Source organism: Lissotriton helveticus, chromosome 3_1 (genome assembly GCF_964261635.1).
Source record: "Lissotriton helveticus chromosome 3_1, aLisHel1.1, whole genome shotgun sequence".
NCBI lineage: Eukaryota > Metazoa > Chordata > Amphibia > Caudata > Salamandridae > Lissotriton > Lissotriton helveticus.
This window is the reverse complement of record NC_136061.1, coordinates 435,687,518-435,709,179: the sequence shown is the minus strand read 5'-3', so window position 1 is coordinate 435,709,179 and position 21,662 is coordinate 435,687,518. Positions and strand designations below refer to the sequence as shown.

General features: G+C 45.4%; 1 protein-coding gene across 1 annotated transcript in view; it reads left to right on the top strand.

The window, feature by feature from the left end:
• The window catches only part of INO80D (INO80 complex subunit D), a 239,870-nt gene that overhangs the window by 141,756 nt on the left and 76,452 nt on the right, over positions 1-21,662 (top strand). The window contains exons 8-9 of the mRNA XM_078680295.1: positions 3,802-3,935; positions 15,287-15,504. Of these exons, the coding sequence (XP_078536421.1) occupies positions 3,802-3,935; positions 15,287-15,504 (352 nt within the window). The remainder of the gene's footprint in view (positions 1-3,801; positions 3,936-15,286; positions 15,505-21,662) is intronic.

Sequence of the window (21,662 nt, the reverse complement as noted above, 5' to 3'; positions counted from 1 at the left end):
GTCCGTGGCCGGGCCCGAAGGCGGGGCTGTGGCTTGCGGCAACGGGTCTTGGGTAAGGCCGACAGGCGATCCCGTGTCCCGGTCGGTATCCTCGTAACCTTCGGGGCAGAGCTCGTCCCCCGAGCTGTCTGCCGCTGCCCCATAAATCTCATCGTCGTCTCCTACCTCGTCGACGTATTCAAGGCCTTGACCCGCGACTCCGTCGTCGTCTCTCGGATCCGCCTCGACCTCCGTCTCGGGTGGGGAGATTTGGAGATGATGACCCTGGTCCTCTTCGTCCTGGTCGCCGAAGATGTTCTCCGGATCCGGGGCCGCTTGTTTAGCTTCCATGCGCACCGCGCGCCGAAGCTTGAGAGTCTTCTTTGAGCGGAACTGTGCACACAACTTGCACTTGCCGTCGTCGTGGTCAGGCGAAAGGCATTTGTTACACACGGGGTGTAGATCGATGTGTGGGTACTTGGACCCACAGAGCGGGCAGTACTTAAACGGGCTCCGCTCCATGTCCGAAAAGTTTTGCAGTCGTGTCGCGATGAGAAGGCCTCAAAGTTCCGAGAGCGAAGAAAACTCCGCTTATTCCGGCTCCAAGAGACGGAAGACTCGAGACCGTGCGCAGACAATACCGACGCAAGAAAATCGAGGCCTTTTGGCCGCTAAAAGTTAGTTTTTCTTGGTTCCGACAGTAAGACGTCGAGACCACATCCGAACCCAATGGCGGAAAAAAACAATCTGGGGATGGAGCCGATGCCCATGCGCACTGTAGTCCAGGGGAGGAGCCACCTATCTCAGGATACTTCGAAGACTCTTCCAGGACAACAATGTGCGATCATCCGAGCCCAACACTAGGCGGCGATCTAATGCTAAGATATGAATTTAGCAGCCCACATGCCTCGAACTCTATTGCCCCTGGCACTTGGGAGAGGAATTCCCAGTTAACCCTCCCAAAGATTTTCAGCATCTAGTGACTGTATCACCAATGGGATGGTTTTTATTGTGGCTTTCTCAACGAGGTGGAGCATTCGCCTGATTTTATTTTTTTCCAGCTCTGCAGGATTAAATTCGATTGATTGGGAATGGGTAAATAGGGATCTGTTAGAATGGGTAAATGGGGTATCAGTCTATTGGCAAGCACTTTTTTGAAAATGTTCACATATGAATTTAAAAGTGCTATTGACGGGTAAAACTTGCAATTATTGTCATGCTTGTCTGGATTGTATATTAGGGAAGTATTTGCATCCGTCTTTTGAAGGCAAAAATATTTGCGATTGGAGTATGCAGTAAAAGAGGGTCACTAGACGAGGTGTCGAATCTGATTGGAACTTTTTATGGAATCTGTCCGGACAATTCTGATTGTCCACTTCACCTGGCTGGGACTTTGGCTACGCCCTTACCTCCATTTAAAAAAACAAAATTAATTGCTCATGTACTGCATCTTAGTCGCAGAGTGCTCAACTAATCAGGGTAGAAAAACTTCAGAAAGAATACTTGTTCAGATTGGTGCCACCCCAGTTACCACCCCGCACCCCGCCCCCAGCCCCTGTAAGGGCAATGATGATATTACTCCAAAGCATTACAAAGCACTATATTCCTAATGTGGGCCCACATTTAATTTTGCGAAGAATAGTGCAGTGCTTATTAGGGTTCTCTACGCCGATGTGGCCCATGACTGAATAGCAACACCACTTCATTGTGAGTTGGATGTATGGACTGACTTTTCTGGTTATCTGTCTCTAAACAGTGTTGTTTAAACAAATTGTTGTAGTGATTCCCCCTGTAGGATGTAGGATAATTCTCTAAACAAAAAGACATTTGACACATTCCTGGACATTTGGGATTTGTTGTGAGGACAGTATTTTTCTTTATTTTAAAGGTATGGGTGATGGCAAGATATTAAAGTTTCCGTTGCTACAGGGCTCTCAGAAGGCACAGCCCAGCACAGATCTGCTGTACCATTGCATACTAATGATTCCTTCTCCCTAAAACTGCACTGCTGGAAAACGGTGGACCCTGAGTAATGGATATAGTGAGCAGTGAGAGTGATTATTGTTCATACCCACAGTATGCAGTGGTAAAGTGTGAAGCCTGGTACAATGGGGGGTGCATGGGATTGTTTTCTAGATGTGTTTTTTAACCATAGTACTTTTTAAAAATAGATAACCTACAGTTTGAGCAATTTAATATTGCATTTTTGTGTTTAAAGGAATGCACCAGAATCTGCACAGTTTCCAAATTGTGAACCAGGCAAAGATAATCACAGCCTTCCTCCCAAATATCACATTCAGAGTAGTCTGGATCTAACCTTGGTATTGTTTCAAACAAAACTAACATCCCGGCATCCAGGATATCCACAATCTTAACCCCTCTAGTTTTAGATCATTTTAATTGAGGTTACAAAGCGCCTTTGGGCATCTGTTCCTTTCTTCATCTTTAATAAATGTTCTCAACCTACTTTCTCTAGAACAGACCACTATGATACTGGCTCTCTGTATCTGCTTTAAGTTTACACCTATTGTACGTTTATGCCTGCTGAGGCCCCTCTAACTCACGTTTTGAGTCTGCCCCCCTCCTCCTGTGCTTTATAAAGTCTCAAACATGAAGTGAGCATGGGTGCCATAGGGTTTGGAGCAAATGACGTCCTTTTTTCTCTCCGAATTAGCATGCGTGAAAAGGTGGGCTAGGAGTCCGTATCATGGATAGATCTCTTAACGAACATGGACAACCAAAATGTCCCTATGAGTAAAATATACAAGTAAGCATGGATTTCCTATTCCTATTTCCACGTCCAATCACCTTATATATCTTTATATTGTCAAGGTGCAGAAATGTGGAATTAGGTATAGTAAATATTTACACACTTTTGCAATATTTGATTATCTTTATCTAGGTCCCTAATTTTGGAGAAAGTTCTAACATTCAAGTTTTTTTTTTTTTTTTTAATTCATCGGAAGGAGGATCCTATGCATGTCCTTACTGTCCGGTCCCATCAACCGAGGGAGCTACTTTGGCATTGCCGCAAAGCTTCCATTGACTCGTAAGCTGCAAGAAAAACATGAAAAAAACCAACAGATTTGAGGATCCTTTGAGCTGGGAAAGAGAAAGGGTCCAACATGCACTTTAGTTTGCTGATGGCACCATTTTGTTTTTACTTATTTGCTATAGCACAACCTTAATTCCATGGACAGTACATTTTTCTGTTCCAAGAGGTAAAGAGTGGTGTGCTGCATTTGGCAGAAAACAGATTTGATTTATGTATGAGATGAAGAAAGGGTTTAAAACCTTGAATTTAGGCAGTTTTAGTCAGAATACTGCTGTTTTTTTAATACATATCGGGGCGTAAGAAGATAGTGAGCTGCTCATAATCACACAATTTTCAGTCATGTGAGGAAGCCAGAATTGGAACCAGAGGTCCTGGAATGAAAGGTAAACACCTAGCCCCAGTTGAGCAAATAGTCTCCTATTAGATGAGTAACTGATGGTTGTCCAGAGTCACAGCCTAGTACAAATAAGCATTTTTAAATATCTTATTGTAAGACTAACACGTTTGCATTGGTAGGAAATCCATATAAGTCAATTAAGTGTTTTTAGGATTGAAAATAACATACCGTATATAGAATTCTCATTTCCTACAACCGAGAGAATGCAATATACATTTAGATTTCGAAGCTCTCTGTGCCATGGCAGACGCATGGGTGTCTGATGTAAGGCAGTATATTGGAGACACTGAATTTGGTGTTAGAATTTGCTTTCCATCTTAGTTTGAAAGTTTGTGGCAGTTGCTCTGTGTTCTCCTTAACAGATGTGCAGATATTCTCTCGAACCGCTCCCAGCAGCTCTTTTCCAGTTGTACGGCCAAATTTGCAGATGGGCAGCAGTGTTCTGTGCCAGTTTTCGACATCACACACCAGACCCCTTTGTGTGAAGAACATGCCAAGAAAATGGTAAGGAAGCATTTATTCCTCTTTCATGTGCTACATCTGCCAGCTAATAATTCATTCAGTGCTGTGGTATAATCTATTGCCTTAGTCCTTACTTCCCTACTCTGCTTGTCTATGTGGACCAGATGTTTGGGGTGTCTCTGTAAGGCTGGGCTGGCAGTTAGAGTGGGTTAAGGGAGGATGCTGCTCCTGGTCGGGCTTTCACTGAGTAACTTGTATCCTACCTTCTACATTAAATCTAAAATGTGCATTTCTCTGTGAGCTGGCTACTTGACTCCTGCCTACAAAGTATCCTCCATTATAACACTGGTGACTATTGTAAAGCAAACCTACATGGGTTGAGAGGCAAAGGAATAAGGAGGACGAGGAAGCAGGTAAAAGACAAGGGAACTGAAAAAGGCACAAAGCCATGATTGCTTCACCACTGTCTTCAATCAGACAGCCAGCAGATACTCTGCAGACAGGGCTCAGCTGAAAAGTGCTGATTTTCAATTGTGTGCTTTGAAATGGTGCCATCTTTGGACTGACGGTTAAGATCTCTAAGAACTCAGAAGGTGAGTGAGAGAGGTTAGCCAGAAGGAGCCTTTCTGCAGGGTTTTCAAGGAAAAGAGAAAATCTGCTGACTGCTAGGAAATTCTTTGAATAAAGTGGAAGCTGAGGAGTGGTTGGCTGAGGAACACTGATTTTGTGCAAGAAGTCAAAAGCATTTAGGTCATTGAAAAGACTGGAAGTTTAAGGGTGCTGCAGAAGCTGTCAGTACAGCAGCTGTTCAAATCACCTTTGTGCAAATGAAAAGCATCTGTTTATTTAGGAGTCCCATGATGTTACCGAGATGACCATCAATGATTAAGGAGCTGACTGCTGTTGAGTGTTTTACAACTTGGACTTGAGTGGAGAGCAAATAGTCAATCATTTGTGGAGGATCCAAGTGTGACAGCGTAGGATTGTGTTTATATTCAACATTCAAACCTACATGTGCCTGCAGCTGCTTTACAATAACATTGCTTCAAGCGGCATGTGTTTAATTGTGGCTGTGGGGAAGCGTAATTCATCTTAAGTTACAAAGCCTCGTACTGCTTGATTACATATGCATGGCTGCTAAGTTGTATTGTAATGGTACATTCGCTTGAAGCAATTTTCAGGACTTATTGTTTAAAAGTGAGGGCTTACCTCTCCAGTGTATCATGCCCTTTTCAGTTGATTCCTATATGTCCGAAGTGAACCATGATCTCTGCAATTTACTTAAGTGGGGTCAAGTTTTAGAAACACATTAACTATTTTGGTACCAGTTGAATGACTGTTTGGAGCAATTATTCAGTGCTTGGTTTTGAACCTGTTGACAGTTTATGGTGGATGCACTAAACATCATATAACCGGTCGCGCACCAAACAAGTCTTTGGGCACATTGTCATGTGCTGAAGTTCTGATATCAACAAATTGTTTTGCTGCGCTGTTGCCAGCTGTAGGAAGCTGGCTCTTTGTCATAGATCAAAATTCTGATATATCTTGAAAAGAGTCTAGGTGTTCCCTAATAAGTGGACAGAGGCTTGCTATGCAATCCCAAAGTGCTGTGCTGCTTGTTGTTCAGGTAGCGCGGTACCAGTGCCTTCTTTTGAGTATTCCCCTACTGGTGTAGAATCTTTTTGGTTTACTTGAACTTTGGCTAAGAGTTGCACACCTGTCCTAGACTTTCTCTTTTTCCTCTTCTTTTGTGGCTTACTTGCACAAGCTGTAGGTTCTGCCCCCACGGAATCCTTGGGTGAGGACTGACACTGGACCAGTACCTCTTTGTGCCTCAAACCAACCACGAGGTGGTCCTTTCCAAGGAGAGAGTCAAGGGGGACGTTTGTACTGACTACCACCCTTCTCTAACTAAGGGACTCCGCTATTTTCAGGGGTACTAAAGTCACAGGCATAACAGTAACCTCCCCTGGGATAACCCTTACTCTTCTAGTTTCACCTGGGATGTACTGGTTTGAGAGTACCAAACTGTCACATAAACATTGTAACTAGCACAGGTATCTCTCAGGGCAGTTGTTGTGATTCCTTTCGCCAGTAGGCGGTGGAAGTGTCTGCTTCCCTCTGGAATCGACAACTTCCTAATGGGTCCCAATTTCTAGTTAAAAGCTAGAAGGACTTCCTCATCTGAGGAATCGCCCTCAAAACTACACTGCCAACCCCTGTAGATACACTAGTGGATTTGTTTTTAGATCAGGAATTGTCCTTGGCTAGGTGACCTGCCTGTTTACAATTAAGGCACCAAGCCTTCATTGGGATCCTAGTATTACCCTGGCATCCTCTTTTGTTTTGTGAAGTGTCTTGGGGCCCACCTTCCTAGACCGGTTTTAGTGGTCTACAGAGGGCTCCTTTTCTTTGTCTTTAGGGTGACCCACCTTTTTCCCTTGGGGAAGGGGGGGATTAGCAACCCCTTTCTTTTGTTCACCACTAAATAGTTTTAGGCAGTCTTCTTTTTACCCAATGATCAGCCTTCTTCCCAAGATCCACAAGGTATTGATGCCACTTTTCCTGAAGTACAGTTACTTCACAGATGTTCTTTCATAAGCAAATCCCATTGTAATCTTGCGCATGACTTCCCTTTAACCAACCACCTGGTGTTTCAACTGAAAAATCTCCAGAATCAACAATGGACTGATACTGGGTTTTGGAGTCTCTGTTTTGTAGCCCTCAATCTGGGTATCCTTCATGCAGTCATAGGGATCTGCATTTGTCTCATTCAGTGTTGGGAGCCTATCCCTACGCTTTCCTGAGAACAGCTACAATATGAGAGCCCCAATACTTCTTATTGAATGTTCTCAATTTATAATCCCTCTTAAAGTCTGTAAACCATTTGGTGATATCATCACCCTCTGACTATTTAGGGACATTTCTTTTATGGGATTTTTGGATCAAAAGCTACTACTTTCTCCCTATTTAAGTTGTTGCTGCAGAAATGGGCCCTAGGCCCATCTCCGTTTCTTTTTCTATAGCCAGGAGTTTAGCCTCATATGCTATCCTCTTCGTTAGCATCGCTATTGATTTCTTCAGTGTTGCTATCAGTAGTACTCCCAGTAGTGTTGCTTTCTGTACAGGTATTGGGTGGAGTCAATGTCATCATCCGCCACTTCTGTTTTTCCTTCTTCTTCCCCAATGGGGGGGATCCTTTATTTGCCAAGGCCATGTCATTTTCTGCAAGCAACTGCTGCAGATAAGCTTTTGTGGGTCTAGGTCCTATGGCACGTCTCAATGCCTAACTGAGCTCCTTACGTTGGGACAACCTAACGTGCTGATAGGGTACCAGTTTGAGCTCCTGGAAAGGCCCTGCTTCAAACATGGTTTTACCTTAGTTGGGAACTTTTTAACAAACTTACATTTTTTTTAAAGGGCTAACTTTATTACTTTTTACATTCTAAACGGTTTTGCAATGGGACTTAACCAAGGCCCCAACAGCTAGTTTAAAACAATTTAGGAAAAATATGATTTTTTTTTTTAACTGGAGACCATTTTGAGTTTCTTCGTGGAATCACTTATTAACCAAGTGGTACAACAAATGTCAAGTCTTGTATCCCACTACTGCACCCAATGTAGGAAGCTGGCTATACCTTGTAAAGATTCCAGGGCTTCCCTTATGAGTGGACAGGGGCTTGCTATGCAATCTCAAAGTGCTCTGTTAGGGGGTAGTGTGGTCAAGCAGCCTTAGGCTTAACACGGAGTGAAAAACATCTGTAAATACACACACTGATCAATAAATGGCACACAACTCAAAAGGAGGTCCACACCAATTTATAAAAATATCAAATATCTTTGTTCGAGGCATGTGAGCTGTAGATCACATGCTTTGCATAGCCTGTCATCTAGTGTTGGATCTGGATGTTTGCACTTTGTTTTTGTTCGAAGAAGTCTTTTCCAGTCACAAGGTAAGGGACTCCTCTTTCAGTGATGGTGCTCATGGGCATCAGCTCCATCGTTGGGCATTTTCTTTCCACCATCGTGTTCGGATGTGAATTGCTGCGCTCCGGTTCGGCACTGTTTCTCAGGTTCCCTTTAACCCGCAATCCTACACCCTTGACTGTATTGTTTCTCAATCGCGTTTCCCATTCGCGTATCGTTTTGACTCCTCGTTGAGGTCCGTTGGGCCCACCCGCGTAGGGCTCGCTAGCAGTCGATGGAACGGACCCCATTCGAGCTCTGTCCCGGGTGTCATGCCAAGTTTCCGTGCACCGATCTGCATGAAGTGTGCAACCTCTGTTTATCCCCGGAACACGACGAGAAAGATTGCGACGCATGCCGATTGTTTCGAAAGTGTCCAAACGGATCTAGGCATTTCATTGGGACCTACACTACATCTACTACTCTGCCAGATGCGGGTAAGTCCCGCATGAACCGGAGACTTCACTGAAGTTTCCCATAATTGCTAAATCAGCAATCATCCTGGCCAGTGACGGTTGGGGCATATTAATCCCTCAAAAGAGGTGCCTTTTCCTCGAAGGTATACATTTTAACCTCTTTCATTCACCACACAATTGGACTACTCGGAGTCCTGACTTTAGCGGACGTGACTTTCCTTTTGAGCTTTACTTAGTCAAAGCCATCCATCCCCTATGCGTAGTAGCTGCAATTTAGGCCCTGAAGAAATGCCTAGATCTGTTTGGACAGTATGGGGCATGAACCGGACGACATCAGAGAAGCATGGGAGATACATTTCCCTCATCACTGGTTATTTGAGGACTGCACGTACTAATCCGGTCTTTTCAAGCTTTGGGACATCATATGACGTACATAATTGATAGAACCATATGACCCCTGAAGAAGTCCAATTGAGGATGAAACGCGTTGGTGATCATGAATTTTATGAACTTGTATACCATATTCCATATTCTTAATCTTTATTTCGGCCATGTGGCCATCAAAGATACACAACACATAAAACATATACACCATAAAACATCATCAGTAGCATTAAAACATGTTTATACATTATAAAATCGTTCAAATCTGTAAGTTAAAACTATCAAGGTTACATTTAAAGAGACTTGGAGCTAACTCAAGGACCGTGGCTTAAGCAAACTGGTACGAATATGCCAGACATTGGTAAGAAATTTAGCCAGTGCAAACACAGTTGGACTCGAAAGATCAGTTTTTAAAATTCTATACATTGGGAGATACTCTCTACCACCAAGGTTTCTAATAAGTGGGAGGAGCCAGTATTTCCTCGCTTTCGAGTACGTGGGGCAGAACAGAACTACATGCAGATCACTTTCCTCAGCATAAGAGCATGTTGGACACTGCTTGGAGGAGGGCGGGTTTGTCCAGGAGCTCGTAAAAGCCCGCAAGGGCAAGATGCCGTATCTCCATTGCAGAAACAGCTTCCTGGCCAGTACGGGGGACATGGCGTCCAGCACCCTTTCCATCCTGTATATATCTTTACCTAGCGTAAACACAGAGGTCAGTGATCCCTCTCGCTGATTTTCCATGGCCGAGGATAGTTTTTGGGCGTGATAAGCATTAACCAAATTTCTGCGTGAGATGTTTAATGAGGCCTCGGCAGGATCGGACCAAAGATCAGGAAACCCCAATACCGTACATAAATTCTTAATATGTTTTACCCAGGGGATCTGTAATGCTTTTGGGTGGGATAACAGCTCCCCTAGTTCAGCCCTGTAGGCATAGAGTGCTTCACTGCTCCACAGTCTTCGCCAGAAGACTATGGGTCTGAGTCCTATTTCATCGGCTATTGGTCTCAATCCCAGATCTAACCTCAGGGGAAGGAGCGGGGTGCTTGGCGGGAGTGCAGTTATCTGCCTGATAAAATTATTCTCAGTTACCGACAGACTGCGAGTTGGTGTGTGTCCCCACAGTTCCGCCCCGTACATTGTGGCGCCCCTGGCCTGTGCCTTGTAGATCTGGATGAGTGGACCCAGAGGCCGATAAGTCGAATTTTTCAGCATCCGCGCAATGCCCCCAGTAGTCTGTACCAGTTTAAGGTTGGCCTTGGTCCGGTGTGCCCCCCACGACATGGACTCATTCAGGGTTACACCTAGGTAGTCGAAGGTGGAGACTCTCTCCAACCGTGCCTCTCCCAGTAGGGGATTCGGGCGCAATTTTTTACTTGGATTCAGGACCATGAATTTTGTTTTTCCAACATTAATTTCTAGGCCCCTATCCATACAAAAGGCCACGAAAGAATCAAGAATCCGCTGGATCCCCATTGGGGTTTTGGACAGCAACAGGGTGTCATCTGCAAACATGATTGCAGGCACCCTGCTGCCGTTCAATTTGGGAGCGTCAGTGTGTTCGATGCCATTCAAATGGGCGATTACCCCGTTGACAAAGAGGCAGAACAGGGTCGGTGCAAGCACACACCCCTGCCTAACCCCCCTGTCAACGGGGAATCTGTCCGTCAGTTCCCCCGACTTTCCACACCGCACTCTGGCATAGTTGTTATGGTGTAACCTCTGTAAGATTGTTAAAATGTCCGCAGGTACACCCATCTCGGCCAGGACCATCCAGAGTTTGCCTCTGGGCACCAGATCAAAGTCGGCTCTTAAATCCACAAATATTGTGTATAAGCTGCCACCATCGTAAACCACTGTCCTCCAATAAATGATGTTCAGTCGGAAGACCTGGTCCACCGTTGATACTCCCTTCCTAAATCCAGCCTGGTAGGGACTAAGGACTCCCGTTTCTTCTGCCCAGTCCTGGAGTCGATTAAGCAGAACCCTCCCAAGGAGCTTCTGGGGTACGTCAATCAGACTAATTGGTCTGTAATTGGCTGGAAGCAGGGGCGAGCCCTTCTTGAATATGGGAACCACCTCCGCCCCCAGCCAAGTACTTGGGACTTCCATGCCGCTTAAAACTCCATTAAACAAAACGGCTAGATATGGGGCCCACACATCTGGTTCCTGCTTGAAAAGGTCTCCAGGCAGGCCGTCGAGTCCTGGGGCCTTGCCCGAGGCCAAACCAGCTATTGCTGCCCTAACCTCTCCCACTGTTACTGGTTCCCCCTCATATGCCACCTGGGCACTACAAGTATCACCCATGCTATCTCCCCCCATCGAGCTATAAAGGGTTTGAAAATGAGCCTGCCAAACCCCAGCTGCGATGTTGGGCTCAATAGCTGAAAGGAGATTCCCCGACCCCCCCATTCACTATTCTCCAGAACATTCTATGGTCTCCCATTACTTGTATACCAATAAAGAATAAAATAATGTTTGTATCTACAATCAAACTCTATTAGCGCTTTTCTTTGATTTGGAAGATCTTGATGGACTGCATCTTGTTTTATTGTGAATAAGGTTTACTATAAATCGCCACTCATATTTCACTTATTTGAGTGCTGGGCCAACCTCTGTTTGTTTAATTGGGGCATGAAACATGTCGACCATCCACACACCTTACACCTTCCTTTAGACAGAAGCGGGTATAATTCTCCCCCCACCCCCCTTCAGTCCACAACTCACCAGTCGATATTTTAACGCATAGCACAAGAACCCAGTGAATAAAATTACCTTTGGAGGCTCTTGTAGTTGTTTTTAGATCACACTCACTTCAACCCCTTCTACTCACTACACATAAGCCCTCTCATTACACCGTTAGCTTCAGGATGGCAACCAGAAAAGAACTCCTGCAAAGAGCCGCCCCATGGTGCCCATTGGGCATTGCAGCGCCGTCTGAATGAGGAGCTGCCCTATGATGAAGCATAACACCCCACAGGGTGTGTGAGGGCCCTTTCTGCTTATTGGAGCTGTACTGGTTAGAACTCTTATCCCAGTGCCTGGTTGATAACACTTCCCTCAACTCCTTCTTCTGCCTAACAGCAACATCATATTCCTTTGTTTTTGCATAATAGAGGGTGTAGTCAAACCAGGTGAGGTGCCCATTGGCCCTACATGCTACTCCCCTAAAACGCCTCCTACATGTAGTATTTAGGCGGCTGCCCCAGTCCTGGACCCCAGATCTGAGACAACCTAACCAGAAAGATGAGACACCCTGCTGCAGAAGCCAGAAGACAACTGCCTTGCCCAAGCCCTACCGTACTGTCTCCAACTTCAACGACCCTGCAACCTGTCTTGCAACAACGACCTCCAAAACCCCTGGGAGGACTTTTACCTTCATTGAAGACTCCAATTTCCAGAGGATCCGCCTCTCCTGCTCACGCTGCACCCAACGCCCATGGCCCGAGTCAGAGTTGCTCACCTTTGCTTTGAAGTCTCCGCCGTGATCCTGACCTCTTGTCCAGCGTTGGCTGACCTCTCCTGATCTCCACGACGGCACCTGCAGTGTGAATCCAGAGACTTCCCTGACCGTGTCCGACTTTGGTAAGAAGATCTCGACGTCCAAAGGCACCCCTGTCTCCGAAGCCCCTGGTCCTTAGTGAGCTGAACCGATTGTGCCCCTATGACCCCCCACATCCGCTCTTACCTCTCCTGTCTTTGGTATTCCTCCTGCAACCTCTGGTGCCACGCCTGCAGCCTCTTTGCCGTCAGGAAAATACTAATTGAAAAGCATTGGCTGCCTGACATCGAATTTGCACCCGGCTGCCCCTGTGCCGCTGGCTGTGTATGTTTGGTGTTCTTTGTGCCTCCCCGCCCCTCCTCCTCCCCCACCCGCCTTTGATTGTGCAAACCCCCAAAGCTTGGCACTTGAAACAGATTTGCTTACCCACAAGCATTCTGCCTCCAGGCACCCCCTGTTTCCATTGGAAAGCATTGGGTCAAACTTCTTCTTTTTAAAAAATTTTTTTTATAACCTCTGCAACCGGCCGCTAGTGCCACTGGTGGTGTAGTTTTGGTACTTACCTGACCCCTGGCCTTGCTGACTTTTGGCTCTGTAGACTGAAATTTATATTGTTTTCCCCATTGGATAACATTGGACAGTGTGAAAAGGTTTCTAAATGTCGATTTTTGAAGGTGAAAAGTATTTTTGGTTAAAAGCGTACTTCCCTTCTTACGAAGAACTGGGTCTTAAAATAAAATACAAAGTATAATTGTTTAAAATTGGTCTGGATCTCCTTCTTGAGTCCTGTGTCCATTATTGATCACATGTGTGCAATAAATGTCTTTCACACCTCTATATTAAGCCTAAGGCTGCTTGCCACCTTACCACTAATGGAGTGCTTTGACTTTTACATTGAGCACTGTACACTTTTGGGGGACCCTGGATTCGGTATTACCACCTAGTGATAGTATCGTACGCAGAGCCAGCCTCCTATACCATGATGATAAAAAAAAATCAGCTTACTGTTTGTGAACTCACATGTCCCCCAGATGGTGGCAAGACATTTCTTTTTTAATAGGGGCCATTTCCCACCCATTTTGATTTAGAATTTTGGTGGGAAGTCACTCCTTTCTTCCAAACATGACAAATGACCAGAATTGTTAAAGAATTCGGTATTATTTATGGGCCATGGCATGTAAATGCAGTGTGTTTGCAGCCTGCAATAGCTTATTTCAGATTAATTAAACCAACCTCCTCCCAAATAAAAATGGCTTCCCGTTACTTAAGCAAATATACTGGCTTTCTCAGAAACCTGTTTAACAGGGATACCTTCTTGGAACCTAGCCAAGGGTCTCCATCATCACAAACCCATGAGAATTCAAGTGGGGCAAAACTTCATATGCGGTCTGTCAAGCAAATTCAATATTGGATCAATGTTGTATACACCGTAGCAGTCCTCTTTGACCTAAATTCGTTTCTGTCAGTCTCCTAAATTGCTTCTAGTTTATGCCATTGTCATCACAATAGTGTCTTGCCGTACCAATGAGGTTTTACCTGGTGGCTCCCCGTGTGCCAGCAAGCCATAGTCTCTAGGAATGCTGTCTGAACGAATGCAATTTCATACTAAGAAATGAGTAGCTGTGGTGTAATAGTCGCACATTGTCGCTGAACCAGTCGTAGCTTCATGTAAAGGGACACGTATAGTGTGATTGGGTTCACTTGGTATTTACTACCCTGCAACCCACAGGTGTGTATCAGATAATAAACCCTAGGGTTTATCATACAAAAATCAAATACAGAATGATACTGAAGCACTCTTATGGCAGTCCGCAATATTAAATCCACAGGGTAGGATGTGTAGAAAAACCAAATCAGTGGTATTTATTCCAATTAAACCAATAATAGATCAAATTTTTCATTTGTACTTTTAACATCAAAACAGCCGACACGCGTTTCATCACAACCGTGATCTTTTCAAGACAAACTGGTCATCTATAATAAAAAGCAAGGAGGAACAGATGTAGTAGGGAACGTGTTATGTAATTTATAACTAGGAAGGGGGCCGTGGTAAGCGCCAAACCTGAGCGATATATTCCTGTGGTCCGATCAAGTTAGACCTCCCTGTTTATTGTATACTTTGGGCTTGTCAATTGAAAAAAAATGCATAGTAACCTGAGTGACAGTTTGCTAAGACAAATGTGTATCTTTGTACACATTGTGTATCTTGGAACACATTCTTGAAATCTTTGTGGCAATATATTACCTGTTTGCCTTGGAATAAGTCACTGTTGTGACTTAATTTTATATAAAATGTATATGAAATGGTAGAAAAATGCTTTATTCTCATGTTTCTTTTGTTGAAAAATGAATTTTAGTGTTTTTTATTTGATATGTACAATTATTACAAACTTACTATCAGGTCAATGGCAATACATCTCAGAATGTTTTATTATGCAAACCAGTAAAAGGCAGCACTCCATATTTATGATAACTTTTCGGTTCTTCTGAAATTTAGAAAGGAGTTGCAGATCCACCATTCTAGAGATCACTACATCCAGTATTAATATGATTTATTACCCCCAAACCATTTTTTTCATTGTTGATGATCCTGAATTGTAACTGAAGGCTTTCATTCCTGTTCAGGGTTTCATTGCTCTCTATATATAGTTGTGCTCTATTTTTCCCAATTGTACTGTTTAACTTGCCAATTAACCCTCCTGTTAATCATATCTCTGCATGATTATCTATATTTCTTAGATTGTAAATATTATGAGAAATAAAAATGTTCTATTTTTAATTAGATATGAATTATATTAGTATACAGACACATTGAATCCCACTGCTTCCAGCCCCTGGACTATCTGTTTGGGCAACAGTGTACTCTGCAAGTCTTTCATCCAATGATGATGGGGCACTTCACGACTTGAGGAACATAATTTGCTTTTTGCTCACCACCTCTGCACTCATGAGGCCAATGTAAATGTGCTTCCTATTTTTTAATAAGTGACTCCTGATGTTTGCAATAAAACACTAGGACACTGAACACTAGGTCACACATTCTTCAGCGCATGGGCGAATTGATGATAATATTGATTTCAAATGGAGTGTCTGCCTACTTGAAGTTTACTTTATTTTGCCAGGATAATTTCTTACGAGGTGATAGTTCCCGCCGAGTGCAGCACCAAAAACCACGTAAACCTCGGAAAAAAACAAAGCCACCTGCACTTACCAAAAAACACAAGAAGAAAAAGAGAAGGGGGCCACGCCGCCCACAGAAACCTATACCACCAGCATTGCCCCAGGGCAACCTCTGCATGCCTGCCAGTGTCTCACTACCCTTAGCCATGTCACGTGTAAGGTCAGTACAAAACGTTATTTTTTTAATACATAATTTGCCAGAGGAATTGCTATTGCATGAAGTTATGTCTGTTTTATATATTTAATTGCTATTGACGAGTCTCTGTATAAGAGATTAAGCCTTGCTGTCTGAATTCATTTTGCATTGCGCTGTTATGAGAGTTGCGTATATGCGTCAAAATTATATTCAGAAGAAGGAACACCAGGTCAAAATCTGAGGTGTTTGTAATAGGTGAGAATAGGAAGGTGAAATAATCCTGTAAAGCTAGAGATTTCTTGCTCCAGAGAAAGGAACATGAATCCTTCCTGGAACAAATGACTATTCAAACAGTTTCCAGTTAAACTCTGGCTAAGTAGTTATATTAAAATACTCACACCCATCTAAGTGTTCACTCACAAAAATTAGCAGTTTATCTCATATTGCTCCAAAAAATTTTTTTCATTGCCCCAGTATTGGGACTTTCATAGATTCCCATGCTTTTGTATCATTCCTCGTCGTCGGACTGGGAGTCTCGGTAACAAAAATAACATAGCAGTAGGTACAAAAGAAAAAGAAAAAGGCCTAGGCCTCATTCCCTTTGGTAGCATATCCTCCTCTTTGTGTAAAAGACACCAAACTAGGCATCAGCCAATCAGAAGAGCCTCACCCCTTAGAACACTCCTGAAGGAATCTCAGAGCCTTAGATTTTCTACCGCACGTTGTGCTAGGGAGTCTCCTTTGAGCTCTGCTCAACATCTACTCTTCAGAAGTTTTTCTTCAGGTTTTTTTCTTCAGGTTTTTCTTCAGATTGTTAGCTGATCCTTCCAGGATTTCTGACAAGGAAAAGAAGGCGGCCCTTTTCAAGCCATCTTCCACCTGTGGCAAGAAAAGACTATTCATTAAGGATAAGCATAAAAACTGCATCTATTGCTTCTATCCTGATCACAATGCCGCGGACTGTAAGATCTGCCGCACCTTTTCAACCAAGACCCTCCGGGACCGTGAGGGTAGGCTTCTGACATCGCTCCAGAAGTTGAAATCCAGGAAGGATACTGTCTGCAGTGACAATGAGGACTCTGTATCTGCATCTTCAACAAGGTCAGTCAAAAGGGGTAGGGGTTCCCCTTCTCCTTCTGTGGAGCATCCTTCTAAAACCTCGAAAAAGACCCCCAGAGAGTATGAGAGCTAGGGTCCAGGCGAATCTCCTCACCATGGTGAAAAGGAGAGGGTAGGACCATCTACTCCTTCTAAGGGTTTGAAGACTGATCCAGCCTTCAAGAAACCCTCTTCCCAATCTTCTGGCAAGTCTGACAGAAGTTCCAAGTCGTCGACGATGAAGGCGTCATTGACAGAGGCTCCGTCGACGAAGAAAAAGAAGCCTAAACTGGAACTGGTTCGGTTGACGGGCTCGTCGACAGGATCGTCGTCGAGGATGGAATCGTCTACGACCGCTACAACAGCGTCGACGAGGGAGTCGCCGACGACGTCATAGTCGACGAGGATGTCGAAGACAGCGGCGTCGACGAAGAGTTCATCGGCGACGACTACGACAGTGTCGTTGACGAGGGCCTCGACGACGACAACATTGACAATGATGACAGTTGGGATGTCGACAGTCTTGTCTTCGACTGCATCGACGACGCCCATCTTGTCGTCGAGTGTTCTTGGTTCGACGATGCATATTCCGTCGACGAAGCAGACGGCTGCATTTTCCCGTCGACTATTTTGGCATTGGGGAAGAGAATCACTATTTCAATGACCAGAATTACACCGGACATGACATCTCCCAGGAGGGTAACCCCCTTGCCACTAGCTCTGCTGTTTGATGAGGATGAGTCAGAAGAGGATGATCAGGACTCTTATGGCTACGCTGACAGTCCATCTCAACTTCTGGTCAATTGCCAGGAGACTGATTCTGAAGGAGGGTATGACCAACAAGGTGGTTATCATCCTCCTTCTGCCCAACCACAGCAACATTCAGGTCAAGAAATGGTTTTGGTACCATCTTCTTTCCTGCAGGGCCTGCACAGGATGCTGCAGGATTACAAATCTAAAGCTGCAGGGCCTGCTCCGGCTCCAGTTGCGCAAGCCATGCCAATCCCGGCGCCAGCCTCAACGGCTGTCCCTGAAATACCAGCTCAGGTGTCTCCTCAGCCACAGGCATTCATTCCACAGGAACCTTCCAGACCAGCAGACACCCATGATTATTCCTCGGATGAGGATCATAATTCGTATGATGGAGCTGATCAAGCTTCTGAATGGGATGAATACATCATTCCGGACCCTCCATCTCCATGTCTGGATCCGGTGATTCCCTGCCAGCGGATATAGGAGGATTTCATCAGCTGATGGAAAGAGCGACTGGCAGATTCAAGTTGGCGATGCCTGTGGTGGCCTCTGAATGTTTCTTGTATGATTTCAAGCAACCTTATAGGAAGACGACAAGGTCCTTACCAATAGTGCAACATCTGTGGGATGAAGGCCTTAAAGCAATGAAAAATCCTGCTACGGTGGTCCCTGTACTACCGCTTCTAGATAAAAAGTACAAAGCGCCTGATGATGGTTCAGTTGCTTTGACGGGCCACCCAAGACCGGACTCAGTAATTTCTCAAGCGGTGCTGAGAAAATCCCGCAACCCCTTATGCTCCTCCAGACAAGGAAGGAAGGAGATTGGACAATGCCGCAAAGAGATTCTCTTCAATGGCGAGTCTTCTTGTGCGGGCAGCTAATGCCCTAGCAATATTGGGCAGATACGACTGCCAGCTATGGTGTGATGTCACACCGTTCCTGGATCAGCTTCCTCCAGAATCAAAAGTAGAAGCAAAAAAGGTCTTACAAGAAGGGGAGGCGACATCAATGGAAGTCATGGACTGTGCCATGGACATTGCCACGACGGCGTTTCGTTCTTTGGCTGGAGCTGCGGTTCTTCGTCGCCAGGGGTGGCTGAAGGCGACCTGGTTTCGACCCGAGATCCAAAATAAGATCCTGGATCTTCCTTTTGATGGAGAAGCACTATTCGGGAAATTGATTGACGACACTCTCCAAGACATCAAAAAGGACACTGAGATCGCCAGATCTTTGGGTACGCTTCAGTACCGCAAATCTCCTTTTAGAGGGTCCAGAGGCAAAAGTACAAACTACAGAGGATCTTACCAACAACAGAGATACTCATCCTACGGCTCAGGTTCGCAACAATACCGCCAGCCTTATCAACAAAGGCATGGCCAATGCTCCATTTACTCCAGGCCTAACAACAGAGGAAAGCAGGCTCGCCATGGACGTGATACGTCCAAGCGACAATAGCGGCCTCCTGGCTCTTCCTACTGTACCCTCCATCGGTGGGTGGCAGGGTATCCCAATACCTTCAAAATTGGTCCAAGATAACATCGGACCGTTGGGTGCTCAACATCATTCGAAAGGGCCATACCTTGGAATTCGCTTAAATTCCACCACCCAAGCCCCCTGCAGCCATTCCATCAAAACACTTGCGTCTTCTGCGGCTCGAAGTTCATCAAATGCTCCTGAAGGGGGCTATAGAGCCGGTTCCCTCTGACCAAAAAGGACAGGGATTCTATTCCAGGTTCTTCCTGGTAAGGTAGACGCTAGAGAAATGGCGCCCCATTTTAGATCTCGGGGAGCTCAACACCTATCTCATCTCCCTGTCTTTCCGAATGGTCTCTCTTCAAGACATCCTGCGGCTGATCAATCCGGGGAATTTCATGGCCACGCTCGATCTCGAAGATGCGTACTTTCATGGACCGATTCACCCAGCACACTGAAGGTTTCTACGATTTACAGTAGTCAAGAGCCTCTTGCAATTCAAGCTTTTACCCTTTGGTCTTCGCTCAGCCCAGAGGATCTTCACGAAGGTGCTGGCGCCAGTAGCGGCATTCCTGCGAATGAATCATTTTCAAGTCTTCCCTTACCTGGACGACTGGTTGCTGAAGGCCCCGTCCGGGGGAGCAGTGCGGGAAGCTGTTCAGGCATGTACAAACCTGTTTCAAAATCTAGGACTCACTTTAAACAAAGACAAATCATCTCTGGTCCCATCCAGGAAGGCACGTTTCCTGGGAGCCATCCTGAACTCAAAACTCTCAAAAGCTTCTCCAACCCAAGAAAGGTGGGAAAAACTGCAGACCATGTCTCTGGACTTACGAAAAAGAAGGTGTCTTTCAGTACTCTGCTACAAATCTCTGCTGGGGGTAATTTCGTCATGCATACCTCTGATTCCTCACTGCAGACTGCGAATGCGTCCTCTTCAGGAGCAACTGCACATCCAATGGAAATAGATTCACGGATCATTCGACGACAAGGTGACCATCACTCCGACAATGAAAAGAGCGGCCCGGTGGTGGACAGACCAGAGACACTTGTCCCAAGGTCTATCCTTTGTAAGCGATCCGTCTCCTCAAGTAGTGACACCGGATGCGTCATTGGATGGTTGAGGAGCGGTGATGCAACACCTGCATGTCAGTGGCCATTGGTCTCCTCATGAACGTCGGCTCCACATCAATCTCTTGGAGCTAAGAGCAATCAAACTGGCTCTACAAGCCTTTCTCCCTCGCCTAAGAGGTTCGCAAGTTCTCATCAGGACGGACAACACCACGGCCATGCATTATGTGAATAAGGAAGGAGGAACCAGGTCTCTCCCGTTGTCACAGGAAGCTCAAGAGATCTGGGAATGGGCGATCCTTCACGGGATGTCGCTGCAGGCAGAACACTTGCCATGACTTCTAAACGAGAATGCAGACAGACTTAGCTGGTTATCCTCAGTCAGTCACAAGTGGGAGCTAAACCAGCAAGTTCTGGAAGAGGTCTTCCGCCAGTGGGGCAGACCTGCAATAGATCTCTTTGCCACGCCGACCAACAAGAAATGCCGGTCTTATGCAAGCAGGCTTCACCACAGATGATCATTGGGGAATGCGCTTTCGATAGCCTGGTCAAGGACATTTGTCTACGCCTTTCCCCCCATCCCACTGATCCCGAGGCTTATCGGGAAGATTAAAGTGGAACCATGCAGGATGATCTTGATAGCCCCTGCTTGGACGATACAGTTCTGGTACACGGAGCTCCATCTGTTGTCGCTAGCTCCTCCTCTCCCCTTGAGGACTATTCCAGACCTTCTCACAATGTCCGAAGGACAGATTTGGCATCCAGATCCACAGTCATTACACCTGACAGCATGGCTCCTGAGCAGCGAGTATTTATGAATCTCCCCATCTCGAACAAAATTAAAGAAGTCCTCTCCCAGGCGAGAGCTCCTTCCACGAACTAGACTTACCGCCTCAAATAGAAGAGATTTTGTATTTGGTGCACGAGAGAGAAAATGGACCCCTTTTCTTCAAAACCTCATCAGCTTCTGCCTTTTCTTGTCCTAGGCTAAGTCGGGGCTGGCCCATTCATCTATAAAGGTTCATTTGGCGGCAATTTCAAGGTACAGACAGTCTGAGTCTGAACCTTCGTTATGGTCTTCCAGGATTGTTAAGCAATTTCGAAAAGGCTTGTTCTGGTCTATCCACCAGTGAGGCCTCCGCCTCCTACTTGGCACCTGAATCTAGTCCTCACTCAACTCATGAAACGCCCATTTGAAGCAATTCATCGATCAGACATGAAGTTCCTTTCATAGAAATTGGTTCTCCTTCTTGCCCTCACATCGGCAGGACGTATTGGGGAATCACAGGCTCACAATCCAAGAGCATTTTCTACAATTCAAAAGGAACACAGTTATCTTGAGAACTAACCCAAAGTTCATACCCAAAGTACCCTCGGACTTCCACTTGAACGAGCCGGTTATTCTAAAGGCTTTTTTTCCTCACCCGGCTACACCAGCGGAGAGGTCGCTACATTCTCTGGATGTACAACGATGTTTAAAATTCTATTTGGATCGCACCAAAGGATTTCGGAAATCCTCCCAATTATTCGTTGCTTTTGGTGGTCCGAGCAAGGGTCTCCCTCTGTCAAAGCAGGGGATTGCAAGATGGATTACCAGTGCCATTCTTCATTGCCATACTGCAGCAGGTAAACCACTGACTGGCAGGGTTCGAGCACATTCCTCAAGATTAGTGGCTTCTTCAACAGCCCTCTTCGCAGGTGTGCAGATTAAGGACATTTGCAGAGCTGCTACCTGGAGAAGCGTCCACACCTTTACTAAGCATTACTGCTTGGAATCCTTACAACAA